General features: G+C 38.3%; 7 protein-coding genes across 23 annotated transcripts; 3 read left to right on the top strand and 4 right to left on the bottom strand.

Moving 5' to 3' along the window:
- The first annotated feature begins 3 nt into the window (after positions 1-3).
- LOC104737211 (disease resistance-like protein DSC1) lies at positions 4-4,276 on the top strand. The gene is given in 6 exon segments (XM_010457331.3): positions 4-562; positions 663-1,797; positions 1,892-2,203; positions 2,297-3,340; positions 3,343-3,354; positions 3,531-4,276. Coding segments are annotated over 6 exon segments (3,678 nt in total). The 5' UTR covers positions 4-71; the 3' UTR covers positions 4,215-4,276.
- Positions 4,277-4,561: 285 nt separating this feature from the next.
- On the bottom strand, positions 4,562-11,504 carry LOC147929867 (mitogen-activated protein kinase kinase 2-like). 16 transcript variants are annotated; one of them, XM_087482876.1, is made up of 15 exons: positions 11,172-11,281; positions 10,990-11,077; positions 10,589-10,723; positions 10,165-10,389; positions 9,902-10,084; positions 9,589-9,812; positions 9,455-9,500; positions 9,189-9,288; positions 8,355-8,521; positions 7,824-8,192; positions 7,245-7,735; positions 6,659-7,101; positions 6,027-6,430; positions 5,640-5,936; positions 4,562-5,540 (listed from the first exon to the last, which is right to left on the bottom strand). In XM_087482876.1, exons 1-15 carry the CDS (start codon positions 11,243-11,245, stop codon positions 4,815-4,817), a joined length of 3,972 nt encoding a protein of 1,323 aa, XP_087339002.1. In that variant the 5' UTR covers positions 11,246-11,281; the 3' UTR covers positions 4,562-4,814. The 16 variants fall into 16 exon arrangements, with proteins under 16 accessions (XP_087339002.1, XP_087339001.1, XP_087338998.1 ...); XM_087482875.1 differs by having other exon boundaries at positions 8,355-8,563; positions 11,172-11,268; XM_087482872.1 differs by having other exon boundaries at positions 6,027-7,101; positions 11,172-11,504.
- LOC147929866 (disease resistance-like protein DSC1) lies at positions 11,379-15,615 on the top strand. 2 transcript variants are annotated; one of them, XM_087482881.1, is made up of 5 exons: positions 11,379-11,887; positions 11,981-13,115; positions 13,224-13,535; positions 13,634-14,689; positions 14,772-15,615. In XM_087482881.1, the coding sequence occupies exons 1-5, from the start codon at positions 11,451-11,453 to the stop codon at positions 15,450-15,452; spliced, it is 3,621 nt and encodes a 1,206-aa protein (XP_087339007.1). In that variant the 5' UTR covers positions 11,379-11,450; the 3' UTR covers positions 15,453-15,615. The 2 variants fall into 2 exon arrangements, 1 of the variants encoding a protein (XP_087339007.1); XR_015578937.1 differs by having other exon boundaries at positions 11,399-11,887; positions 13,355-13,535.
- Positions 15,616-18,317: 2,702 nt separating this feature from the next.
- On the bottom strand, positions 18,318-18,899 carry LOC147929865 (uncharacterized). The gene has a single exon (XM_087480761.1). It carries the CDS (start codon positions 18,897-18,899, stop codon positions 18,318-18,320), a length of 582 nt encoding a protein of 193 aa, XP_087336887.1.
- A 2,551-nt stretch (positions 18,900-21,450) lies between these two features.
- LOC104737208 (uncharacterized) lies at positions 21,451-23,594 on the top strand. Its single transcript, XM_010457319.3, has 4 exons — positions 21,451-22,049; positions 22,413-22,649; positions 22,730-22,947; positions 23,037-23,594. Exons 1-4 carry the CDS (start codon positions 21,768-21,770, stop codon positions 23,221-23,223), a joined length of 924 nt encoding a protein of 307 aa, XP_010455621.1. The 5' UTR covers positions 21,451-21,767; the 3' UTR covers positions 23,224-23,594.
- Positions 23,595-24,787: 1,193 nt separating this feature from the next.
- Positions 24,788-25,684, bottom strand: LOC147929864 (uncharacterized). Its single transcript, XM_087480760.1, has 3 exons — positions 25,679-25,684; positions 25,298-25,486; positions 24,788-25,195 (listed from the first exon to the last, which is right to left on the bottom strand). Exons 1-3 carry the CDS (start codon positions 25,682-25,684, stop codon positions 24,788-24,790), a joined length of 603 nt encoding a protein of 200 aa, XP_087336886.1.
- A 21-nt stretch (positions 25,685-25,705) lies between these two features.
- On the bottom strand, positions 25,706-26,899 carry LOC147929863 (uncharacterized). The gene has a single exon (XM_087480759.1). It carries the CDS (start codon positions 26,897-26,899, stop codon positions 25,706-25,708), a length of 1,194 nt encoding a protein of 397 aa, XP_087336885.1.
- Positions 26,900-27,289: the final 390 nt, after the last annotated feature.

The following is a 27,289-nucleotide window of genomic DNA, read 5'->3' as shown; positions in this document are numbered from 1 at the left end:
TTTTTTTGTTCCTCCAAAAAAAGAAATAAAAAAGCCCTTTGTTTGCTCAACGTTGACTAGCTTTTTCTCTGATGGAACCATCTCCTCCTTCTTCTTCTTCTTCTTCCTCTTCGGCAGAGTTCGATGTGTTTCTTAGTTTCAGAGGCTTCGACACGCGCAACAACTTCACCGGCCATCTCCAAAAAGCTCTCCGCTTAAGAGGAATCGACTCCTTCATCGACGACAGGCTCCGTCGAGGAGACAATCTCACCGCGCTTTTCGATCGAATCGAGAGATCCAAGATCGCGATCATCGTCTTCTCCGCGAATTACGCTAACTCCGCGTGGTGCCTCCGTGAGCTAGTGAAGATCCTCGATTGCAGAAACAGAAACCAGCAGCTTGTGGTACCAATCTTCTACAAAGTTGACAAATCCGACGTCGAGAAGCAGAAGAAGAGTTTCTCTGTGCCGTTTAAGTTACCGGAATTGACTTTTCCCGGAGTTTCGCCGGAAGAGATCTCGTCGTGGAAGGCTGCTCTTGCCTCAGCATCTAACATTTCCGGTTATGTTGTCAAGGAGATCAGGTATCACAATGTCAAAGTTATCACTCTGTTTCCCGCTCTGCCTTTTATTTTCTTAGAGATGTTTTTGAAGTTTTATGTAATTGTGGTTTTATGTTGTTAGTACGTCTGAGGCTAAACTTGTGGATGAGATAGCTGTTGACACATTCAAGAAGCTGAATGATTTGGCTCCGAGTGGGAACGAAGGTCTCGTTGGGGTAGAGTCTCGTCTAAAGAATCTTGAAAAGTTGTTGTCATGGGAGGATTTGGATTCTGTTCATATCATAGGCATTGTTGGAATGGTTGGGATTGGGAAAACGACTCTTGCTGATTGTTTATATGGACGTATGCGTGGTCACTTCGACGGTAGCTGCTTTCTTACGAACATCCGGGAAAATTCAGGTAGAAGCGGATTAGAGTCTTTGCTGCATAAACTGTTTTCCACTGTGTTAAATGATAGGGATCTTGAGATTGGAGCTCCTGGAAATGCACATGAGAGGTTTGAGCGTCGGCTTAAGAGCAAGAGGCTGCTTATCGTGCTTGATGATGTGAATGACGAAAAGCAGATCAGGTATCTTATGGGGCACTGCAAATGGTATCAAGGAGGAAGTAGAATTATCATTACTACTAGAGACTGTAAACTGGTGGAGACGATCAAAGGCCGCAAATATGTGCTCCCGAAATTGAATGATAGAGAAGCCTTGAAGCTCTTTAGCTTGAATGCGTTTAATGACTCTTGCCCTTCGGAAGGGTTTGAGGGTTTGACAAATATGGTTCTAGATTACGCTAAAGGTCACCCTTTGGCTCTTAAGGTATTAGGATCTGATCTTTGCGAGAGGGATAGTTTGTATTGGGAAGCTAAATTGGATAGACTGAAGAGTAGATCACATGGAGATATTTATGAAGTTTTGGAAACAAGCTATGAGGAGCTTAGCGTTGAGCAGAAGAACATATTTCTGGATATTGCATGTTTCTTTAGATCAGAGAATGTGGATTACGTGACAAGCCTTCTCAGCAGTCATGGTGTGGATGTGTCTGGCGTGATTAAGGATCTTGTTGACAAATGTTTGATTACTCTTTCTGGTAATCGCATCGAGATGCATGACATGTTGCAGACGATGGGGAAAGAGATTAGTTTAAAAGCAGAAACAATAGGAATAAGAGACTTTAGGTGGCTATCACGACATGGTAACCAGTGTCAATGGCATATCAGACTATGGGACAGTGAAGATATCTGTGACTTGCTAACCAAAGGCCTGGTAATGACATATCCTCTCGTTGAGATTATTTTCAATTTGGTATTATACTTTAGCATCTTTCTTTGAATTAATTTACCTACCACTTGATTGATAGGGAACTGACAAGATAAGAGGGATTTTTCTAGACACATCAAAACTAAGAGTCATGCGTCTAAGTGCCAAAGCTTTCAAAGGGATGTGCAATCTCAAATACTTGAAAATTTATGATTCTCATTGTTCTCGTGGATGTGAAGCAGAAATTAAACTGCATTTGCGAAAGGGGCTTGATTTCCTTCCTAATGAGCTTACATATCTATATTGGCATGGTTACCCGCTACAGAGTTTTCCATTTGACTTTGACCCGAAGAACCTTGTAGATCTTAAATTGCCACATAGCCAATTGGAAGAAATTTGGGATGATGAAAAGGTATATTTTTGTGTGTAGTTTGATCAGTCATAGGCTAAAGTGAATGCTGATTTGCATCAAAAGTTGACTTGTGGCTGGATTTTTTTTTCACAGGATGCTGGAAATCTCAAATGGGTTGACCTTAGTCACTCCTTAAATTTACGCCAGTGTTTGGGTTTGGCTAAAGCTCAGAATCTTGAAAGGTTAAATCTGGAAGGATGTACAGGTTTGAAAAAGTTGCCATCGTCAATGAATTGTTTGGAGAAGCTTATATACTTGAATCTCAGGGATTGCACAAGCCTTAGGAGTCTTCCAAAAGGAATCAAAACTCAATCCTTGCAAACTCTTATTCTCAGTGGCTGCTCCAGCTTAAAGAAATTCCCATTGATATCGGAAAATGTTGAAGTTCTACTTTTAGATGGCACTGCTATAAAGAGCCTTCCCGAATCCATTGAAAGCTTGAGAAAACTTGCCTTGTTGAATCTGAAAAACTGCAAAAAGCTAAAGCATCTTTCTTCTGATATTTATAAGCTGAAACGTCTTCAAGAGCTAATACTCTCAGGTTGCTCACAACTAGTGGTTTTTCCGGAAATTAAGGAAGACATGGAATCTTTGGAGATTTTACTTCTTGATGATACAGCCATCACTGTGATGCCAAAGATGATGCATTTGAGCAATATCAAGACATTTTCACTATGTGGTACAAGCACTCAAGTTTCTGTTAGTATGTTCTTCATGCCACCTACATTGGGCTGCTCTCGGTTAACAGATCTTTACCTCTCAAGATGCAGTCTTTACAAACTTCCAGGTAATATAGGTGGTCTATCCTTATTGCAGTCTTTATGCTTAAGCGGAAACAACATCGAGAATCTTCCAGAAAGCTTCAACCAACTTCACAATCTGAAATGGTTTGATCTTAAGTTTTGCAAAATGCTCAAGTCTCTACCAGTCCTCCCACAAAACCTGCAGTATTTGGATGCACACGAATGCGAGTCACTTGAAACTTTGGTTAATCCATTGACCCCTTTGACGGTTGGAGAGAGGATCCATTCTATGTTCATCTTTAGCAACTGTTACAAACTGAACCAAGACGCACAAGAGAGTCTCATGGGTCATGCTCGAATCAAGAGTCAGTTGATGGCTAATGCTTCTGTAAAACTCGCTATTATCGGGTATTGTCTTTTTATCCTTCCGTCTCTCTCTCTCTCTCTCTCTCTCTCTCTCTCTCTCTCTCTCTCTCTCTCTCTCTCTCTCTCTCTCTCTCTCTCTCTCTCTCTCTCTCTCTCTCTCTCTCTCTCTCTCTTTCGCCATCAAAATAGAAAGAAAGTTTATTGTCTGTCTTTTGCAGGGTTTCATTCCAGAGCCGTTGGTGGGAATCTGTTATGCAGCGACAGAAATACCTAGCTGGTTCTGCTACCAAAGACTAGGACGTTCACTAGAAATCCCATTGCCTCCACACTGGTGTGACACTAACTTTGTTGGGCTTGCGTTATCTGTAGTTGTCTCATTCAAGGAATATGAAGACAGTGCGAAACGTTTCTCGGTAAAGTGTTGTGGCAAATTCGAGAACCAAGACGGTTCCTTCACAAGTTTTGATTTCACTCTCGCAGGCTGGAACGAACCGTGTGGTTCACTTAGCCACGAACCAAGAAAGCTCACTTCTGACCACGTTTTCATGGGATACAACAGTTGCTTCCACGTCAAGAATCTCCACGGAGAGGGTAACAATTGTTGCTACACAAAGGCTTCGTTCGAATTCTATGTGACGGATGATGAAACAAGGAAGAAGATAGAAGCTTGTGAAGTTATAAAATGTGGAATGAGTTTAGTGTATGTTCATGAAGATGATGGTTGTATGTTGCTGAAGAAGACAAACCTGGTTCTGCCGATTTTGAAGACCGAACAAACTTGTTCCTACGATCTTGATGATGTTATGGATGATGTTAGACCCAAGAGAGGACAGTGCCAGTTTAGTGGTTGTGATGAAAACCCAAATTGTAAAAGAACAAAGGAGGAGAAGATCTTGGCGTGATAAAATTTATATAGCTACTGTATTAATGTTATATTAATAAAAAAATTATTTCTGTTCTTTTATTGGTATTCTATCAGTAAAATGTTGTTTATTTTGCTCTGCAATTTTTTTTCTTCTAAGAAAACAGATGAGTGTTCCTTGTTTGGAGGACATCCAGGCGGATAAGGAGGAGTTTGTCTTCTTCTCATTAGTCTACGTCCCGCGCTCACAGAATGGTAAAGCGGATAATCTTGCGCATCGCGACGTGTTCGCACAGTTCAGTATTTAGTTATCTATGTTAACAATGTTCCTTTGTATTGACTTGTTTGAGTCAATCTTGTATCCTTTGTTGTCAAAAAAAAAAAAAAAAACAAACAAACAGATGAGTGTTATAAAAAAAAAAGAACAATTACATGAAATTCCTCTTAAGCTAAAATCATCACTCACGTAATAAACACATATAAACAAAATCTAATTAATGAATATCAGACTATGCTGATCCAAATTTGGTGCTTCTCACATTTTAAGCCTAAGCACATGTCTTGCAAATTCTCTCACTCTACATTGGATACATTTATAAACACTCTTAGGTGCATCCGTTCGAAAGAATAGAAGTAGAAACTAAGATATCTGCACTTTCTTGAGCCATCCAAATCTATTCCATAGTTTTGAAAACTTCTCTGTGTCAATCTGGCGAAACTCAACCTTAAATCTTAGGCTCCATGCGGTATCAGGCAATCTTACGAGGTTCCTGCAGCCTACAAATCTCAGTTCTTCAAGAGCAGTCATATACGAGATGGAGGAGTGTAGCTCTTTAATGGCTGTCCTGCTTAAATCCAGAAACCGTAAGCATTTCATCCTTCTTGACAAGTCTGGAAACCGATCCAGGCTTATGCAGCCTGACAGATTCAATGTTTCAAGATGCTTCAACTTGCAGATGCTGGTTGGAAGATTCTTGAGATGTTCACTGTTTTCCAGGTCCAGTTTCTCAAGCAATACCAGGTTTTTAACCGATGACGGGATTTCTTGTATCATAGTCCCACCCATGTACAGTTCTTTAACATTAGCTGAGATCTCCGGGAAAGTCTCTAGCATTGAGCAGCCAGAAAGATTAAGAACCTCAAGAGATTCTAATTCAACAGTAGATGGAATACTCTGCAGCTTTGAGCAGTTCTTTAGATTTAGAAAAACAAGCTTTTGGAGATAAGAAACGGACTGGCTAATGCTCAACAAGCTGCTACAACCTTCAAGATCAAGAAGCTCAAGATTTGCCGCACTTGAAAGTGTAGGGAGTTTAGTTAACTGGTAGGAGTAGCTAAGTCTCATCTTTTTAAGCTTTTCCAGACTCTGCAAAAGAGATAAATAAACATCAGGGTTTAACATATATAATTGAACTGGTAGTACAGAATCTTGCCCAGTTTTTTTCCATATATATTTGAGTCTTACCTTTTTTCCTTTCCAAAGTTTTTTTGCAGAGCTATTTGGCAAGTTAAGCTCCACAAGATTCCTTGGATTGAAACTCCGCGGCAAAGAGCATAAAGGATAATATTCCCAGTGGAGAAGTCTTAGCCTGCTTGGCAAATATTTAAGACCTTGGAGTAAAGATACTCTACTGTTCTTCACCACTTCGGAGTAATAAAATTTTAGCAATCTAAGGTTGCACATTTTCTCGAATATATTGGGATTTGCATCAAATTTGTGCTTTGAGATGTCGAAGAAAATGCCCTCAATAGCTGAAGTGCCCTGAAAAAGCAGAGATAGAAGTCAGCCTCTAGAAAGGCATTAACTAGAATGAACTTAGAGAGGCTAAAGCTGTGCTGATTTATGACTTACATTATCATATAAAAATACATCCATAATGTCTTCTGGATTCCACAACCTACTGCGTTTTCCTGGCATGTCGGGTGACTCCTGTCGAACAATCTCTCGACCCGCTGCCTGGATAAATCTGTGCATGTCAACCAAGTTGTCTGATATGGTTAACAGAGACCTGTCAACAAGGCTTCTAAATCCAACATGTGCGAAGAAACCACAACCATCCAACAACATTGCAACGTCATCTTTATCCATCCTTCCAAAGAAACAGGCAATATCCAAAAATATATTGATCTCGTTTTCCACAAGTCCAAAACAGCTCCTTAATATACGTGGAATGAAAATGGGAGAGGTTTGCAGAACTTCTTGTAATAACTGATCCCAGTCTCCATGGGATCTGTTCTTCAAATATTTAAGAACTTCTGGATTTCCATTAGCAAATTTGACCAACTCAAGTGACTGCTTTCTGTATTCAGCAGTTGACATTGATATAACACTTTCCAATGTACCACTATCAAGAAGTAACAGAGACGTAGAAGTATCTAATGGCTTGACCTCGTAGATATGATCGATGTTACTTTGCCCGAACACGCCTCTATTTCTAGAGGTTATAATAATTCTGCTTCCTGGACCAAAATAGTTTAGATTACCGGAAAAGGTTTCAAGATCCCTAAACTCGTTCACATCATCAAGAATAACGAGAACCCTCTTACACTGAAGCCTACTCCTCAAGAAACATGTGTTAATGTCGGAATTCCGCATCAGAGATGGTTCGACCTCTAAGAGTTTAGAAAAAAAATTCTCTCTAACTGTAACCTGTCCATTTTCTTCTACTTGTTCATGAATGTCCTTCAGGAAGACGCAAGACTTGTAGTGGACAGAGATTCTGCGGAAGACTTTTTCAGCAATGGTCGTCTTTCCTATACCAGCTGTACCCCATATACCTATTTTGCGAACATCTGTGGACTCGATGCATAGTAGCGACAGGATCTCATCAACTTGTGCATCAATCCCAATCATTTTCTCCTTATCACTGGAGCATAGCTCCTTCAAAGCATCTCTAACAATCTCACCTATAAGTTCGGACTCAGATCTGCACCATTTCATAGATAGTCAACATCAAGAAAGGAAAAATTAAAAATGATCATACTGAAGTTAGTTATAATACTAAAATGAGTGTAGAATTCTTTTAAACATAAACAAAAGAACATAAAAAGACTACTCCAGCTTACGTACTCTTTTGTCAATATGTAGTCAGGCGCTTCCTTTAAAACATCACATATTGACCACATTCGCTTGTTTTGGAGGGAATATCTCTCAAGATTCGTACCGATAGAAGATTGTGATAGTCTGTACCACATCTGAGAAACGCCTCGTTCCTTTCTATTCAAAAATATTGGGTATTTGGAAGAGACGTCACCGCTTTTTATGAATTCGATCATAACTCTATATTCTGGAACTTCATCAAATTTGTCAAAGACTGAAATCCCTTTCTGGCAGAGGGAAGCACGAAGATGGCTAATGAAACTGCTGCTTACGTCCTTTTCATTGTATGAGATGAAGACATCACACTCAGACTCAGGTGATGTGTCTGGAGGCAAAACGTTACTTTTATCAGAGGACTCACTTACGGAATCTCGTGGATTATGCTCAAAGATCTGTTTATCCACCTCGGTGAATCTAGTTACGTTTTCATAAGCGTCAAGCTTCAGTTTGTCAATAAGTTCCTGAAAATACGCGCCGACAAGAATGCTTATGTCGATAAAATTCCGAGAATGAAAAACTAAAACATAGGCAATTAGGGGAATTATGGACCTTTTGTTTAAAGGTCAACTCATTGGAGTTTAGTGTAGTGACCCCATCGAATGAAACTTCTTCTAATTCGTAAAAGTCATTGAAGAGAAAAAAGGCTCCCTCGGCTTGCACTTTGTATGCATAATACTTTCTCCCATCCTCATGGTGCTCATGGTCCTCATGGTCCTCATGGTCCTCATGGTCCTTATGGTCCTCATGGTCCTTATGGTCCTCATGGTCCTCATGGTCTTCATGGTCCTCATGGTCCTCATGGTCTTCATGGTCCTCATGGTCTTCATGGTCTTCATGGTCCTCATGGTCCTCATGGCAACTCATTGCGTGGGATACAATCGTGTCCAATGTTTTCTTGGACACCAATGCTCCTAATATCTGAAAACGTATCCCACCAAAATAGAATAAGTCGTCAAGGAACACTAAAAAGACTTGCACACTTCCATGCCAGGCTACATATCTATTATGGTTGAATTAGGCTATTCCATCGGCACTTTAGAAAAAGCCAAAAAATAAAGTCATTGTGTTTATAGTTTTTACCCGGTGGAAGGCGTCCGGATTCATCGCAATACAACGGCGAAGCTCTTGGACAGTATGGATCCCTTCTTCCGCCAAACGCGATGCTTCAACCCCATATTTGGGGATTCCCTCCAGCCTCCAAACCTCATCTTGGCGATGTGGAGGGTATGGCTTGTCAATCTCATTAGCTGCATCATCGATATGGAACATGTTGTTACATGAAGTTTCTCCTAGATGGTCATCACACAAAGCAGTTTAGATTTTAGTCAGATAACATACATGGAATATTTTGCCCAAGTATGATTGGTAAATGGTAACTACAGTTTTAACAATGACAAAAAGGAAGATGTCGTTTAGAATTAGTAAAATAAAGCGGTAAACAGTATGACTGGAACCATTGTTTAAACAAAGCAGTTTTCGAAATCACATAAAAAGCATTCCATGTATGTTATCTGACTGCAATCTAAACAGTTCTCACATTTTCTTACTGGATCCTCAGTTTCTCACATCGAACGTTTGCCACTAAATTCATATCATCGGCATGGTTAACGTCTTCATGTAAACCAATGATTAGACAGTTAGACAAAATAGAAGCTTTCTTTCAGTATAGATCATTCTTCTTTTTCCCAAAAGATTCCAATTTAAAATATCACAAGATATGAATTCCAAGTGGAAAATTTTCAATAAACACTCTCATTTGCTTATATGCCTATAATCTTAAGATATATCGCATAAAATATCTATATATATAATAAGAGCATTTTTTAAAATTGGAAGTTAACACAAGAAACCTCAGATGATAACAGGACCAAAAGGTGATACTATGTCTCCCTGTAGTTTAAACGGCGAACGTACCAGACAGATTCCCACGTGTTACAAGCGGCGATCCTGCTTCTGTGAAGTAAGACGCCAGATTGATCCCTGAGTAGTCGTATTTGTTCAAAAAAGGATGTTCCTGAAATTTTTTTTTGACCCAGAGGATGGTTTAACACTTGAATGGATAAAACAAAATCAGCAAAAGGGATTATTATACAACAATAGTTCATTTTTGATCCAGAAGATGCTTCAACGTTTGAATCGATAAAAAAGATGCAAAACAGATTTTATAAAAAAAAACAAACCATTAGTTCCTTAGCAGAGCTTCTGCTGTTCGGATCCTTCTGCAAACTGAAAGAGAGTGTAGTGTAGAATATATTAAGTCAGTAAGTACGCAATCCAAGTGAAAGAGCTGCTTTTGTTTTTTTTGAGCAATTACCATGCGGAGATGAATGAAGATAACTCAAGGGAGAAACTTCCTGAAGGAAGAGCAGGTGGCGGTTGGTCAACAATGGCATCCATCAACTCGTAAACACTGGTCCATCTTCTCTTTTGATTTTGAGGTGCATAAGGAAACTTTCCTGTTGCACATTCGAGCACTACTAATCCCAAGCTCCATATATCACTTTTATTACCATACATGCTTCCAACAATTCTCTCTGGCTGCAAAAAGGAAAATTAAGAATCTCAATTTTAACCGCTGAGAAGGGTTTCAAACTAGTCAATGGTAAACAGACAAACAAGATACTTACAGACATATAATTGTAAGTCTCCACAAATGTGTTTGCTAAACCTGCTGTGTTTGTCATAACGGTACTCACACCAAAGTCAGTTATTTTGACTTCTCCTCTGTTGTTGATCAACAGATTTGATGGTTTCAAGTCACAGTGGATGATATGCCTATCATGATGAAGATAGATCAGTCCTTGGATCACCTGTATTATCAGATTAAAGAAATCACATCAATCGACCGATACAAGAAAGTATGGTATTTAGTGGTTTCCGTGTTGCTTACTTGTCTAAAGATGGCAGAAAGATATGACTCAGGGATGGCTTTAACTGATTTGAGAAAGTCTGCTAGAGATCCTCCGTCCATGTACTCCATAATTAGTGAGATTGCTCCATTGTCGTTAAATGATTGGTACGAGGTGACAAGATATGGACATTGTGAAGATTGAGTTATTTTCAACTCTTGTGCAAATGACTTGCGGATCTCTTCATCAACGTTAAGTTGAAAGACCTAATTATATAGCATAAGAGTCATGCGAGAAAGAGAACAATAAAACAGAAAGTGCATAGTGAGGAAAACAGGAGAAACAGTAGCATATACCATTAGAAAAAGCCCCAGAACTATTTTAAAAAGATTTATTATGCTCAGGACACATAAAAGAAGACCAAATTAGCTCATCATATACGACATAGAATCTGAGGATGGTTACCTTGGCGGCGAAAAATTGGCGAGTCCGTTTGTGTTGAACCAACTGAACAACACCACTGCTACCTTTTGCAATGACTTCAACCATATCCAAATCCGACAAGCTCAGTTGAGCATCAGCTGGCTTAATTGGAGAGGGCTGAAAACACACAGTTGCAACAAAACAGATTAAACAAAAGTACTCAAGAAGACATGAGCTTAAAATGTGTAAATCCCTGAATTCTCTCTGTCCAAAAATACAGTAATGAACTTAAAAAAGTTTCTAATTATGATCAGATCCACAAACCATATTACATTTTATGCATTCCAACTAACCTAAAATCAGCAGAATCTTCACTCACAGTTACATATTTCGAAATTCAGTAAAAAAAATAGAGAAAAAAAGAGAAAGAGAGGAAGACTTACAGCTTCAGGCTCCCACTGAGAGATGATTCGAATTCCATCATTGTTAACTCGCAGATCTTCCTCCTTAAATGTACCGCTCTGCGTCGTCCTACAGAGAGACCATCCATCAAAACACATCATCAAATTTATATCCATAGAGATCCATGGAGAAATAGATAAAAAAACAAAAAAAAAACAGGAACTTGGTGTTGGATTGCTCCCCTGCAGCTGGAATTGAGAGCTTGAGATTATCGCTAAATCCATCTTTCTTCATCATCTACTTCGCTTCTTCAGAGTTTCAATTTCTTTTTCTTTTCTGGGAAGCCATTAGTTTGACTTTTCATTCCCTCTAACATTTTCCACCACACAATTTGCCGTAAAAAAAATAAAAAATAAAAAAATAAACTCTTATCCGAGAGTGTGTGAGCTTGGGATACAGTAATCTGTAGAGCATTGAATCCGGATCCTAAGCTTTTTCTCCCATGGAGTCTCCTCCTGCAAAGTTTGATGTGTTTCTTAGTTTCAGAGGTTTCGACACACGAAACAACTTCACAGGCCATCTACAAGATAAGCTTTCTGGAAAGGGAATCGACTCCTTTATCGACGACAGGCTCCGCCGAGGGGACGACATCGCGGCGCTTTTCGATCGAATCGAGCAATCCAAGATTGCGATCATTGTCTTCTCGAAGAACTTCACAAACTCCACGTGGTGCCTCCGAGAGCTTGTGAAAATCGTCCAGTGTAGGGACATAAACAAACAGGTGGTGATACCTATCTTCTACAAAATTGAAAAATCAGAGTTGTTGATGATGGTGGGAGACAAGAGTTTCACCGGTGTTACCGACGACGAGGTTTCATCATGGAGAGCTGCGTTGACCACAGCTTTCAACATCTCTGGCTATGTTATCAATGAATCTAGGTACAACTCCACTTACCACGGGTTTAATAATGTTTTATCAGTTTCAATATGATTTGTTCTGAAATCAAAGCATTCATCTTCGTGTTTTGATAGCACGTCCGAGGCTAAACTTGTTAACGAAATTGCTTTCGACACGTTAAAGAAGCTGAGTGATTTGGCTCCCGTAGGAAACCATGGCCTGGTAGGAATAGAATCACGTGTGGAGGCTCTAGAAAAGCTATTATCGTGCCATGAGTTGGGTTCTGTTCGTGTCATAGGAATTGTTGGCATGGCTGGTATTGGTAAAAGCGCCCTTGCTGATTGCTTGTACGGACGGTTGCGAGGTCAGTTCGATGGTAGCTGTTTCCTTTCCAAAATCAGTGAAAATCTAGGTCGAAGCGGGTTAGAATATTTGTTAGAGAAGCTCTTGTCTACATTGCTAAACGAAAGAAATCTGGAGATTGGAGCTCCTGAAACTGCACATGCGAAATTTGAGAGCCGTCTCAAGAGCAAGAAACTGCTTATTGTGCTTGATGATGTGAATCATGAGAAACAAATAAGACATCTTATGGGGCACCGTAAATGGTATCGAGGAGGAAGTAGAATCATCATTACTACTAGAGACTGTAAACTGGTGGAGACGATCCAAGGCCGGAAATATGTGCTCCCGAGATTGAATGATAGAGAAGCCTTGAAGCTCTTTAGCTCGAATGCGTTTGGTGACACTGGCCCTCTAAAAGAGTTTCAGAGTTTGACAAATATGGTTCTTGATTATGCTAAAGGCCACCCTTTGGCTCTTAAGGTTTTAGGATCTGATCTTTGCCAGAAGGATAAACAGTTTTGGGAAGCTAGATTGGAAATACTCAAAAGTAAATCTCATGGAGATATCTACGAAGTTCTTGAAACTAGTTTTGATGAACTTAGCATTGAGCAGAAAGATATCTTTCTTGATATTGCATGTTTCTTTCGATCAGAGAAGGTGGATTACGTGACAAGCCTTTTGTACAGTCGTGGAACGAATGTTTCTACCGTGATACAAGAACTCGTTGACAAATGTTTGATTACCCTTGTTGATAATCGCATCGAGATGCATGACATGTTGCAGACGATGGGAAAGGAGATTAGTACAAAACCAGAACCAATCGGAATAAGAGACTATAGGTGGATATCACAACATCGTCCGCAGCGCGATTGGCATCTCAGACTATGGGATAGTGAAGATATCTGTGACCAGCTGACAAAAGACATGGTACGTAGTGGCATATTCTTGGTGATATTATATAGTTTAAAATTTGATATTATTTTAGCATCTCGCTTTGAACTAACTATTGTATATCTACTACCACTTGATTGATAGGGTTCTAAAAAAATAAGAGGGATTTTTCTTGACACATCAAATCTAGGAGAAATGCGTCTAAGATCCAAAGCCTTCAACGGGATGTACAATCTCAAATACATCAAAATTTATGATTCTCGGTGTTCTCGTAGGTGTGAAGTGGATCATAAACTGTACTCTCGAAATGGGTTTGATTTCCTTCCTGATGAACTTACTTATCTACATTGGCATGGATGCCCTCTACAGAGTCTCCCTCAGAACTTTTACCCCAAGAACCTAGTCGACCTTAAGTTGCCATATAGTAAATTAGTAGAGATTTGGGGTGATGACAAGGTATGTATATTCATGTCTAGTTTCACCAGTCATTAGCTAAACTCTTGAATGCTGATTTCTATCAATGATTTGACTTCTGATTGGATCTTCTGTCACAGGATGCTAGAATGCTCAAATGGGTCGACCTCAGTCATTCGTTGGAACTACGCCGGTGTTTGGGTTTGGCAAATGCTCAAAATCTTGAAAGATTGAATTTGGAAGGATGTAAAAGTTTGGAAAAGTTGCCATCATCGATGAATTGTTTGGAAAAGCTTATTTACCTCAATCTCAGGGAATGCACAAGCCTTAGGAGTCTTCCAAAAGAAATAAAAAACCAATCCCTGCAAACTCTTATTCTCAGCGGCTGCTCCAGCTTAAAGAAATGTCCACTAATCTCAGAAAATGTTGAAGTTCTACTTTTAGATGGCACTGCTATAAAGACCCTTCCTGAATCCATTGAAACCTTAAGAAAACTTGTTTTGTTGAATCTGAGGAATTGCAAAAAGCTGAAGCGTCTTTCTTCTGGTCTTTATAAGTTAAACTGTCTACGAGAGCTAATACTTTCAGGCTGCTCACAACTAGAGGTTTTTCCAGACATCAAGGAAAACATGAAGGCTTTGGAGATTTTACTTCTGGATGATACAGCCATCACTGAGCTGCCAAAGATGATGCATTTGAGCAATATCAAGACATTTTCGCTATGTGGAACAAGCAGTCAAGTTTTTGTTAGTATGTTCTTCATGCTACCAACATTGTGCTGCTCTCGGTTAACAGATCTTTACCTCTCAAGATGCAATCTCTCCAAACTCCCAGATAATATTGGTGGTCTATCCTCTCTGCAGTCTTTATGCTTAAGCGGAAACAACATCGAGAATCTTCCAGAGAGCTTCGACCAACTTCAGAATCTGAAATGGTTTGATTTAAAGTATTGCAAATTCCTCAAATCTATACCAGCCCTTCCTCAAAACCTGCAATATCTGGATGCACATGAGTGCGAGTCACTTGAAACTTTGGCAAATCCAATGACACCGTTGAATGTGGGACAGAGGATCCAGTCTATGTTCATGTTTAGCAATTGTTACAAACTCAACAAAGAAACACATGAGAGCCTTGTGGGTCATGCTCGAATCAAAAGTCAATTGATGGCTAATGCATCTGTCAAACGTTATTATAGGGTATTGTCTTTTTATCCTTCTATCTCCCTAGCTCTCACCATGAAAAGAAATAGAACAAAATCTTATTGTCGATCTTTTGCAGGGATTCATCCCAGAGCCTCTGGTCGGAATCAGTTTTCCGGCAACTGATATACCTAGCTGGTTCTGCCACCAAAGATTGGGACGTTCACTAGATATCCCATTGTCTCCGCATTGGTGTGACACTAACATTGTTGGATTTGCCTTATCTGTAGTTGTCTCATTCAAGGACTATGAAGACCGTGCGAAACGTTTGTCGGTAAAGTGTTGTGGCAAATTCGAGAACCAAGAGGGTTCCTTCACAAGATTTCATTTCACTGTCGCAGGCTGGAATGAGCCATGTGGATCGCTTAACCATGAACCAAGAAAGCTCACTTCTGACCACGTTTTCATGGGATACAATAGTTGCTTCCACGTTAAGAATCTTCATGGAGAAACTGAAAACTATTGCTACACGAAGGCTTCGTTCAAATTTTATGTGACGGATGATGAAACAAGGAAGAAGATGGAAACTTGTGAAGTTATAAAATGTGGGATGAGTTTAGTGTATGTTCATGAAGATGTTGATTGTATGTTGCTGAAACGGACAAAACTAGTTCAGTCAAGTTTGCAGACCGAACCAACCTATTCCTACGGTCTAGATGATGTTATGGATGATGTTAGACCCAAGAGAGGACTTCGCCAGTTTGCTGGTGGTGAAGAAACAGATTGTAAGAGAATGAAGGAAGAGAAGATCACAGCGTGATAATATCTATAATAAACGCCTATTATATGTGTATCTTCTATCGGGAAATAAGGATTAGTTCATGATGATTATCTGTAGCATGATAATTAGGTGATTTTGTAAACAAAAGAATATGCAGACAAAGAAATTGATCCATGTCTTTAGATAAACCTGCTTCCCATAATCACTTTTTGTTATTTGATAAAAAGATTCAAGACCACATACAAAATTGAAGACATTGACCATGTCACTTTCATATCAAAGATGGTCAATTTAATATGCAGCACATCTGGTTTCTCCAATGAGAATGAAATCTGAAGTAAATCCTATAGTATTCCACTACTAAAAAGAAGATTTATGTGAAGAATATCAAGAAATGAGTATATATAGATAAAAAAGCTAGCCAACATATACTTAAGATGTGTAATACCAAATGCAGAGTGAACACACCACCATTAACAGAGACATAAAGAGGATGTGCAAAACTAATCTAAAGTACTCGCATCTTCTAAAATAATTAAGTAATTGTTATATTCAAGAACCCTATATCTATTAAAAAAATCAACAATGAAGAATATAACTTGATAAAAGATTAGCCACAATCCTAATGTAAAAGTAGACTTCACGACAAATAAGAGAACAGAGTGCATTCACAGGAGGTCCAAAACATTGACAACGTTAAAAATTACGTATCTTTAACTTATTAAATCTTGGCTTTAGTTTACTTATGCAGCTAGAAAAAAGCTATTTTGGAACTTTAGGCGATACATGTCTACGTCTACGAAGCTTCATAGTTCATACTTCATGCACTCAGTGTTTGATTAGGTTAATCCAATCGATGATTGGTGTCATTGTATTCACGTGATTGTAAAGGAGAGTTTGTACAAAGTAGTCGTTAGAGGTTATTAACTAAGCTTCCTAATATACACAGAAGAATATATGTATTCCTATTCTAATACCCTCCGACAGTCGAAACGTGATGAGGATGAACGTTAAGACTGGACTTGAAGTCTTAAAACAGAGATGTAGGGAGACCTTTGGTGAAAATGTCTGCATATTGATGGGAGGAAGGAACATGAAAGACTCGAACCTGGCCCATGGCAACACGTTCACGAACAAACAAAATATCCAACTCGATATGCTTGGTGCGTTGGTGTTGGACCGGGTTTGTGGAGAGATATATTGCACTTATATTATCACAGTACACAAGCGTTGCAGTACTTAGTGGGCAATGAAGTTCAAGGAGTAGGTTGCGGATCCATATTGTGTCGGCGACGACGTTGGCCACACCGCGATACTCTGCCTCAGCACTAGAACATGAGATAGTTGGTTGCCGCTTAGAGGACCAGGAGATGAGGTTGTCACCAAGGAAGACAGTAAAACCGGAGGTGGAATGTCGTGTGTTAGGGCAGCCGGCCCAATCTGCGTCAGTATAGGCAGTGAGTGTCGTTGTGGTTGAGCGAGAGATGTGTAAGCCGTCCGAGATGGTTCCCTTAAGATAACGAAGGATTTCAATGCAGTGAAGTGAGGCTCACGAGGGTCATGCATATAGAGACAGATTTGTTGAACAGCATAAGCGATATCCGGCCTAGTGAAAGTGAGATATTGGAGGGCTCTGGCAAGGCTACAGTATAGGGAATGATCAGCGACGGGATGTCCGACAGCAGCGGGGAGTTTGGCCGAAGTGTCAATGGGAGTCGAGACCGGTTTACAGTTGGACATATTTGCACGATGGAGAATATCCGCAGCGTAATTTTGCTGGCTGAGAAATAGTCCATTGTTGTCCTTGCGTACCGCAATGCCAAGAAAATAGTGAAGGAAACCAAAATCAGTCATTAAAAATTCAGACTTAAGAGAGGAGAGAATTGACCTGATAAGAGCGGGGGAAGAGGCGGTGAGGATAATGTCATCTACGTATAAGAGTAGATAGGCAAGGTCTTTGCCTTGGCGATAAACGAAGAGAGAAGCATCACTTTTGCTGTTCGTGAACCCCATTTTGATAGCATATTGAGCAAATCGGTGAAACCAAGCCCTCGGAGATTGTTTGAGACCGTATAACGATTTCTTAAGAAGGCACACATGGTCGGGTTTTTCTGGATCAACAAAACTGGGCGGTTGGTGCATGTAGACAGTTTCCTCAAGGTCGCCATGGAGGAAGGCGTTCTTAACGTCGAGTTGGTGGAGAGGCCAGTCACGAGCAACCGCAAGGTCAAGGACAGTGCGAATGGTTGTTGGTTTGATGACAGGGCTGAAGGTCTCTTCACAATCGACCCCCACTTGTTGTGATTTGCCATTTGCGACCAACCGAGCTTTGTACCGAGACAAGGTGCCATCTGCATTAAATTTATGACTAAACAACCACATAGAACAGACAATGTTAGTGTTCACAGGACGAGAAAAAAAATCCCACGTGCCCGCGGCTTTTTGAGATGTATATTCCATTGACATTGCCCCATTCCAATTAGGATCACGAGCTGCGTGAATATGAGAATGGGGAAGAGGGGAAATATGAGCAGTATGAAGAGAGAAAATTTGTTTAGGTTTAGTAATATCACTCTGACTCCTGGTGCGAACATCACTATGTTTGGGTTGTAACATAGTTTAAAAAAATGTAAAAATTTCGCAAAAACATCACTCTTTTGACGAAGAGGATAAATCCAAACAAAATGTGAGAACTGGTCGAGAAAAATAACATAATACTTGATGCCACTCACACTAGAAACAGGAGAAGTCCAAATGTCAGAAACAGAAGAATTTGATGTTTGAAAAGGTTGGCGAACATGTTTGCCAAGTTGACATGCATGACATAAACCAGAAATATCTGTTTGAGAACAATCAAATAAACCAGAAGAAGATAAAATGCGAAAACAAAGTGATCGGGATGGCCTAAGCGACGATGCCAAGTAGAAGCAGAAGCGGTAGAGAGAAGAGCATGAGGAGAGGATGAAGAGGACGGAGACGAGACAGCGTAAAGAGGACCATCACTATCACATCACTATCACGATCGCTGACATGAGCATTGACATTCGCAAGAAGATCAGAGAGAGACTTCATTTTTTGGCAATAATCATGAACGGAGAGATCACCGATCTGGAGGTTCCGAAGCTCATTCTCAAGCTGAATAGCACGAGCCTCCTTGTTGTCACGAAACAGATTCTCGATGGTGGTCCAGAGTTCGCGAGCAGTGCACTTCGTCTTCAACACCGTGTTGAGAAGAGATTCAGAGATTGTCCCATAGATCCACATCTTGATGGTGCCATCAATTTGTGACCATTGAGTGTCAGTCGGTCCTGTAGAGACCGATGTGCCATTAAGATGGCCAAGAACATTGAAACTATGGCAATGAGTTTCGAACAATTCACGCCATATGTCGTAGTTCATTTGATTCATATCCAAAATAATGGGAATATGAGCCTTGATCTGAGTGAGATTTAAAGAGCGATCAGAGGCAGAAGGAGGAGCCGCCATTGTTGAAGAAGAGAAGGAAGAAAACAGAGTGGGGAAGAATAAGAAGAAGAAGAAGAAGAAGGAGAAAAACAGAGCGTTAAGTTTTTTTTTTTTTGACTAAAGAGAAAGGAGGGGCGGCTGGTTAGAGCACTAGCTCTGATACCATGTTTGATTAGGTTAATCCAATCGATGATTGGTGTCACTGTATTCACGTGATTAATAAAGGAGAGTTTGTACAAAGTAGCCGTTAGAGGCTATTAACTAAGCTTCCTAATATACACAGAAGAATATATGTATTCCTATTCTAAGGGGGGGGAGTGTATTCAAAATAGAATTTTGGAGGATTTATGAATTTTTGGATTTTAGGAGATATTTAGTGAGTTTTAAGGTACTTTGGTGGATTTGTTATTATTTTCCATTTATGAAAAAAAAAAATTGTGATTTGATGAGATTTGGTGAGACTTTAATGGGTTTTTAAGAAGATTCTTAAGTCCATAAACGAGAATATAACATAACAAAAAGATTTTTGGCAATTTGATCTGAATAGCATAAACTCAAAGATTTAAATTGAAAGGTACAAACAACTTATGTTCAGGCAATTTGATTGACTCCATCCACTAGGAGCCGCAATAACAACTTGTGTTCAGGCTCAGACCATTGTTTATATTGACCTTTAGCTTTTACATCTTCTATATCTCCCATTGTAGCTTGGAAACTAAAACCATACAAAAGAAACAAAAAATTTGTAAGCAACCATTAACTACGTACAAACGTTAATTACAAAGTGGTGAATGAATTTGGTCACGTTACTCTGTTTTCTCACACCAAAACAGAGCAACACTCCACCGTGAATGAATTTGGTCACAATCACTATTACTTCTGTAAACGAGAGAGAAGAAGAGATATATAAGATAGAGGGAGAGAGCCCAGAATTTGTTTTTATAGCAAAATCATAATTTGTATATTTTTTTAAACCAATCCTACAAAACCATTCTCCAAGGTGGGATTTTTCAAAATAGGATTTCCCTTACAAAAATGTATCCAAAGTCTCTCACAATCACTATTATGTTTTTCTAAAAAAAAAGAATTTGGTTTTGAATAACAGTGGATTTGTTATGATTTTTGCAAATTGTTAATTGAATAACGGTAGATTGTGAGTGATTTTGAATGATTTTTAACAAATGTCATATTTAATAACAATGGATTTGAGATGTGATCGACGGATCGAGTAATTGAGAAGCGGTTTCAAATTTGGGAAGTTGGAACGGTATACCATTTTAAAATTGGTTTCAAACCAGATTTATATGGTTTTCTATCGGATTAGGTTCGTAAACCGTTTAAACCAAGTATATGAAGAAATATATGAGAACTCTTGATTCAGGTAAAAATAAGTTGAGAATTTATGATTCGAGAATATTTGAGACGAGGTCATAGCTTTAAATTGTTTTGGTATAATTGAATACTTCTGAAGAGTAAATAGGTCGTTGATCATTAACACGATTATGACATATGTCATTCTTTGGATTATATAAAAAATTTCTATTTTGTATATATGAATTATCTAAGACTTATATATATTATCCTGATTATAATTTTCAAATTTTATTTTTCTTATATTATATTAACTTTCTTTTAATTTCTCAACTTTTATTGGGTTAGTAATATAATCATTGTAATCGAGTAGATAATTTTCACCAGTTGTTCATCCAAAATATATTTGGAGTTAAAAAAACTTCATGGTTAAAGAAATTATGTCTTAAAACAATTTTAATAATTATAAGAACTATTAGTATGTCAAAGTGAAAGTAAAGCAACATAAAATTTGTTTAATTTGTTTAGAAGACATTTTATAGGTGATGATAAAGAGCATACTTTAACAATAAAACAATTTTGGGTGTAAGAACATATTTTTAATGGTAAAACATAGAGTAAAATTATACGTGGTTACTTATTAGATGTTGTTTTGATGAATTTGTTGCATGTAAAATATTTTGTGAATAAGTTGTGAAACGTTTTTGAAATTTGACAATAATAATATTTGATGATGAGTATTTGGCAAAAGTTTAAGCGGAATATAATTTAGCTTTAGATTATTGTAATAATTGTTATAATAAATTAAAAGTATATAAATATAAATAAATATACGAAGGTAAATACAAATATTCAATAACTTAAATTATTTATATATTTATTTTAGAAAATAAAAATTCTTTATATATTTTCAAAAAATTGTTTAAAGTTTAGGATTTATTTTCCTATACAGTTTTTAAACCTGCACATCGTGTGAGTCCTTATCTAGTATAGTATTATTAGAAAAAAAATAAATTATTCTTTTAAATAGTTGATTTTCTTTAGTTATATACCTTTTAATCAAAGATATTGGATTATTACACAGAAAATAATTTTTTTTTTTTGTTAACACGCCCAAAATAATTTCAAAATAACATTATCCACACGACCGACATGATCCAGGTGTTTTTTTTCAAACAAACTAATATTTTATTATTTTACGTCAACCGTGAGTTCAACCATTTTGTATATTTATATTATTTTTTCGTAAACTGAATAAAATAAAGCAAAAAAATCAATATAAATGGGAAAATAAATAAATTAAAGAAAGGAACTTGCGTCAAGGCTAGCCATGACACTTTAACAAACAAAAAGGAAATAAACAAAAACTTTGGATTTTTTCTTGTTTCTCTTTTTCTAAAAAAATCACACAAATCTTCTCTATTCGTTTCTCTCAATCCTTCCTTCTTCCTCAGGTTTCTGAGGATTCGTTTTTTGAGTTTTTCTTCATCACTGTGTCGTGTCCTCTCGTTCCTTCTCCGATAACCATCGGAGAATCGAGTCGTTCGTCTCTGTTTTCTAGGTTAGTACTACTACTCGATGACTTATCACGAGGAAGACGATGCGGTTTCTGAATTTCGGGTCAGAGTTGAAGATGATAGAGTTGAGAAATCAGGGAATTACGTTAAACTTAGTGATGACGAGTTTGAAGAACACCGACAAGAATCAGAAGAAGACGATTCATCATCATCATCACCGTCTTCTTCTTGTGGACAGAAACGATCTGTGTGGTTTTGGATCAAGCTTGGTCTTTTCTTAACGATTCTGACTGCTTTGTGTCTCGCTGGTTACAAATGGCTCGCTCCTTTAATCATGGATAAGGTTTGATGTTCTTCTCAAAGTTTTGTTCTTTATCAATTGGGTTTCAACATATGTAATTGCCCACAATATTGTAATGATCAATCTGCTCTTTTAGTGTATAAAGTAGGTTCCTTTATATGATTGGGGTTGTGCTGTGTTACCCTGCTATTAGCTCAGGATTAATGTGATTTGGAGTTGTGTACTCTCCTATTAGCTCAGGTTCCGAGTCCCCAAATTGCTCTATAATGAAAGTTAAAGAAGAATTGAGATTTGTAGTTTGATGTTCTGTGGCTATATTACCTGATTCTCTTAACAAATCCAGTTTGTAACATCATTGGCTCTGTTGCTAACTATGAGATTTATCCCATTTGTCTTTGGTTGCAGGAGCTAATCCCTCTCATAAAATGGGAGATGGAGACATTTACACACCCGGTGTGTGGTATCATTGTGTTTGCGTCCGTGTCTTTATTCCCTGTGATACTTATTCCAACTACGCCATCAATGTGGGTGGCTGGGATTACATTTGGTTATGGCTATGGTCTTCTCCTTACTCTTCCAGCTGTAGCTATTGGTGTATCACTTCCTTACTTCATCAGCTATCTCTTCTGCAACAAAATTCAAGTATCTGTTTCTTTCTTAAGTACTCATGAGTAATTGGCTTCTTCATCAACATGATTGCTGAAAACGGATTATGTTGCCAGGGTTGGTTAGAGAAATATCCAGATCAAGCTGCAATGTTGAGAGCTGCTGGTGGAGGCAGTTGGTTTCACCAGTTTCGAGCTGTAACGTTAATACGGATTTCTCCATTCCCTTTTGCTCTTTATAACTATTGCGCTGTTGCAACTCGTGTGAAGTACGGTCCTTACATAGCTGGTTCCCTCGCGGGCATGGCGCCAGAGATTTTTGTCGCACTTTATACGTAAGTGTGGGAATTGTCTTGCAATTTTGATGATAATGGAATCATTTGTTTTTAGCATGCTGATGATGTTGTTGTTTTGGTGTTTGTAGAGGGATTCTTATAAGGACATTGGCAGATGCATCCACTGTGGAACAAAAAGGCATCTCGATTCTTCAGATTGTTCTCAACATTATTGGTTTTGTAGCAACTGTTGTGACAACTATTCTCATCACCAAGTATGCGAAAAGACAGCTCGAAGTTATGAAGAAGGAGGAGGAAGCTTTGTTATTACAGTAATGGAGAGACAACAACCTTTTGTCTCTGCTTTTAGTCCCAAAGTACAGGTTTTGTCCAATATGTGAAAGAACTCTTGATTTTTGGGTCTCTGAGTTCTTCACTACTGCTTTTTGGTTTGTTTACAAAGAAAAGGTAGAAAAGAAATTTATAAACACAGCAAACTCTCTAAAACCTAATCTTAGTATATGTTTTTCTGGATCTTTTGCTTTTTGATGTTGGAAAAGAATCAATTAACTGACCTTGTTGTTTATATAGTTGAAAACTTGAGATCATGTCTCATTCTACGTCCTCTCATGTAAAATAGTAGTTGTTTATAGTTCTCACTTCTCATGTAAGACTTTCATAATTTATTCAAACAAACCTTTAACCAATATATATATATATGAAGATTGGAAATTGTCTAATTGGTATGTACGTACGTACAAGTCGTGTGAATGTGATCCATGATAATTGTCTTAAAAGAAAATTTGTAACTAGAATATGACCAGAATACGAAGTCGTTGTAATAGTGTTGACTGTTTATGTTGTGTCAGTCTATCAGATCATCCAGATTTAATAGAATAATGTGCGTGTAAACGTAACAGTAGCAGAGAATGAGAGAGAGAACTGAAAACTTGCAACTTCGAATATTATGGGCTAAATTGAAAAAAGTCCCAATGTTTTTGTCTTTTAGAATTCTATTTATAAATTTGTTTTCAAATGCGTTCGGTGCAATAAGAAACCTTACCTATGATGCCCAATACTGCGCTTGTGAGCCCAATTCAATAAACTACAATAAACCATGAGTCAATCGATATGTTTAATTTTCACTTATGTAAAATATAATCAGTTAAAATATATATCTTATATAATATGATAATGTTTTTTCTAACTTTGCCTAGTGACATTTAGCGATTTATTATTGCGATATGTGTATTTTACATTAATTTAAGTTTGATTTTTTAAATATAAATTTATTTATTTAGAAAAGTGTTCATTTCTTTTATCTTCTACCAAATTTTTAACTATTTTCGGTTTGTATTATTTAGTATTATTTCATAGCAATACTCTATATAGTTTATTTTGGTAAAAAATAAGTATTCCATCTTACAAGAATATATTTATTTTAATTTATACAATTTGTAAATTATTCACTAATTTTCTTTTAAATTTCTTTACTCTTTGTTTACCAAATCTTTAATTATTTTTGGTTTTTTTATTTAGTATTATTTCATAAAAATATTAATAGTTTACTTTTGTTAAAAAAAAAGTAATCTACTTTACAAGAATATATTTATTCTATTTTGTTTTTACGATTTATAAAATCTTCACTAACTTTTTTATCACAACCGTAACTTTATTTTTTTTTTGTCAACCAAACATTAAATTAGAAAATAACTCCAAGATTGGTTGCCCAAACCGGAGGAGAAGAGTTTACAAAAGATATTTCTGAAACTAAAGATCTCGATGAACGAGCAAGACAGTCGGCTCTAACATTCGACGTACGCTGGATCCTGGTGAGGGAGAAGGCGGGAAGAACTGATTTGGAGTGGCTGAAATCATCTAGAAGATTGGAGAAAACAGGTCATTCATCTGGATCATGCACCATCGCCACCAACTCCGCACAATCCGTCTCATAGGCCTGGCAAAAAATACCAGCATTCTGTAGAGACTCCATCGCCCATATCAGTGCTTGTAACTCCGAATGAAGGGGTGAAGGGCTTCGTCTAATGCAACGTGCTCCCAAAAGTAATGTCGAATCCTCACCATTGCAATACCACCAACCCAACCCCATATAACGATCCGATCCCTTCCAAGATCCATCAATCTGACAACGGGAAGAGGGTGGCATGATATCGGAAGGGTCCGGAGGATCCTGGACTCCCAAGCAGAAAGCTTTAGCCTCCTCCCATAATAATTTATCATTAGTCGCTTGATTAATAACATCAATTGGCTCAACCGTCGATCCCTCAAAATTTTTTTTATTCCTAACCTTCCAAAATGACCATAAAATCCCAGGTAGGCGATAACAAATGTTCAAAACTCTCGTCTGAGAAGACGCCCGCCAGAAAATAAAATCTAAATTCGAATATACTGAACCATAGGGAAATCCATTAGGAAGTAGCAAAACTGGAGACAACTCCCATATCCTACGCGAGTGAGGACACTCAAAGAGAGCATGATTAATAGTCTCAACCACAGAATCACATCGCTTGCAGATGGTATCACACCGCACACCCCGATAAGCAATCCGCTCCAGCACTGGTAGAGAACCGGAAGCAATCTGTCAGAAAAAATGTTGAACCTTTGGGGGAACTTCAAGTTTCCAGGCTTGTGCTCGAAGGGCCATACACGATGGTCAATACTCAACTTCCTTTTTTAAATCTCGTGCAAGCCGATAGCCCGATTTTACCGTATATTTCATAGATTTTGTGTAATGCCAAATTAACCTATCTGATTTAAAAGACTGACTGACCGTCATACTCAAAATTATCGGGATTTCCTATGGATCCATGAACTCCTCGAGAATAGGCAAATACCAATCCTTAGTAATTGGGTTAATTAAATGATTAACCATTAAATTAGGGTGTAACACCTTCCCACGACCCGAAGCTGGCCTCGGTGGATTATCCGATATCCAAGGGTCTCTCCATACAGAAGTATTACAGCCAGAGCCTATCACCACTCTTGCCCCATGTTCCACCAAACCTTTTGTTGAGTAAATACTCCGCCAAGTAAAAGACGGGGAGTATGGTTTTTTAGCCATAAGGGGATGTTTATTCCTAAAATATCGACCTCGCATTACCCTAGCCATTAAGGACGTTGGGTAGTGAATTAACCGCCAATACTGTTTAGCAAGCATCACATCATTAAACTGCTCTAGGGCACGGAAACCCAACCTTCCGTCACATTTATCCGTACACAATTTGTCCCAAGCTACCCAATGTAATCCCCATGCTTTGTCATTAGACTTCCACCAGAACCTTGCAATGGCACTTGTGAGCTTAGAAGTCAGCTCATGCGGCAGTTTATAACATGACATAACATGGGTTGGGAGGGCCAACGCAACTGATTTAATCATAACTTCCTTGCCCCCTTTCGTTAAATATTTTGCAGACCAACCATTCACACGATCATCAAGACGATCATTAACATATATGAAAACCTTAGTTTTCGAGCCCTGTAGATTCTCAGGAATATCCAAATAAGAACCCATACCGCCTTCCGTAGAAATACCAATAACAGATTTTAACTGAATTCTAATATCAGGCGGAACCCTCTTGCCAAACATAATGGAAGAATTCGCCAGATTAACCTCTTGCCCCGAAGCTCTACCATAATTACCTATTATCTCCATAACGGTTTGACATTCTGTCGCCTCGGCTTTACAGAAGAACAAGCTATCATCCGCAAACAGCAAATGCGAAATGGTGGGGCATTCCCGAGCCAGAGTAATGCCAGTAATCTTCTTATCCCGTTCAGCCTTTTTGACATTGGCAATCAACACCTCTGTGCAAAGTATAAACAAGGGGGTCCCCCTGACGCAAACCCCTCTTTGGTAAAATAGCACCATGAGGTTGACCATTAAGAAGAACTCTATACGAGACAGAGGAGACACACCACATAATCCAGGAAATCCATTTGTTATCAAAACCCATCCGAACCATGACCGCTTCCAGAAAATCTCATTCAACATGATCATATGCCTTACTCATATCCGTTTTGAAAGCTAGAAATTCTGATCTACATCGTTGAGTAGTATTTAACCCATGAAACATTTCCTGGGCAACTAGAATATTATCTGTTATTAATCAACCAGAGACAAAGGCCGATTGGGTTTTTGTGGCAAGAGAAGGCAAAAACCTTTTCAACCGAAAACACAGGAGTTTAGAAATAATCTTATAGCTAACATTACAGAGACTAATCGGCCGAAACTCCGCCATCCGCTGAGGTCTCTCAACCTTTGGAATTAGACAAATATTTGTCTCAATTAAGCGAGGATAAAAACAACCCGCACGAAAAAACTCTTTAACCAGAGCCACCAAATCCCCCTTTAATGAGGACCAAAACCGTTGAAAAAACAGAG

This window comes from Camelina sativa, chromosome 13, assembly GCF_030686135.1.
Source record: "Camelina sativa cultivar CO46 ecotype springtype chromosome 13, ASM3068613v1".
In the NCBI taxonomy this organism is placed as follows: Eukaryota; Viridiplantae; Streptophyta; class Magnoliopsida; order Brassicales; family Brassicaceae; genus Camelina; species Camelina sativa.
This window is presented reverse-complemented; position numbering and strand designations above follow the sequence as displayed.

Excerpts from the sequence above, each read along its gene's own strand:
- LOC147929867 (XM_087482864.1), bottom strand. The coding sequence starts at position 11,232 with ATGGATTTAGCGATAATCTCAAGCTCTCAATTCCAGCTGCAGGGGAGC. Across the intron at positions 9,289-9,454 it reads GCTCTGCTAAGGAACTAATG|GAACATCCTTTTTTGAACAA; the intron begins GTTTGTTTTTTT and ends AAAAAATTTCAG. Across the intron at positions 7,102-7,244 it reads GACTACATATTGACAAAAGA|ATCTGAGTCCGAACTTATAG; the intron begins GTACGTAAGCTG and ends GAAATGGTGCAG.
- LOC147929866 (XM_087482881.1), top strand. The coding sequence starts at position 11,451 with ATGGAGTCTCCTCCTGCAAAGTTTGATGTGTTTCTTAGTTTCAGAGGT. Across the intron at positions 11,888-11,980 it reads TATGTTATCAATGAATCTAG|CACGTCCGAGGCTAAACTTG; the intron begins GTACAACTCCAC and ends GTGTTTTGATAG. Across the intron at positions 13,536-13,633 it reads AGATTTGGGGTGATGACAAG|GATGCTAGAATGCTCAAATG; the intron begins GTATGTATATTC and ends CTTCTGTCACAG.
- LOC147929865 (XM_087480761.1), bottom strand. The coding sequence starts at position 18,899 with ATGGCGGCTCCTCCTTCTGCCTCTGATCGCTCTTTAAATCTCACTCAG.
- LOC104737208 (XM_010457319.3), top strand. The coding sequence starts at position 21,768 with ATGACTTATCACGAGGAAGACGATGCGGTTTCTGAATTTCGGGTCAGA. Across the intron at positions 22,050-22,412 it reads CTCCTTTAATCATGGATAAG|GAGCTAATCCCTCTCATAAA; the intron begins GTTTGATGTTCT and ends CTTTGGTTGCAG. Across the intron at positions 22,948-23,036 it reads ATTTTTGTCGCACTTTATAC|AGGGATTCTTATAAGGACAT; the intron begins GTAAGTGTGGGA and ends TGGTGTTTGTAG.
- LOC147929864 (XM_087480760.1), bottom strand. Across the intron at positions 25,196-25,297 it reads ATGGATTTCCCTATGGTTCA|GTTAGGAATAAAAAAAATTT; the intron begins GTATATTCGAAT and ends TCATTTTGGAAG.
- LOC147929863 (XM_087480759.1), bottom strand. The coding sequence starts at position 26,899 with ATGTTGAATGAGATTTTCTGGAAGCGGTCATGGTTCGGATGGGTTTTG.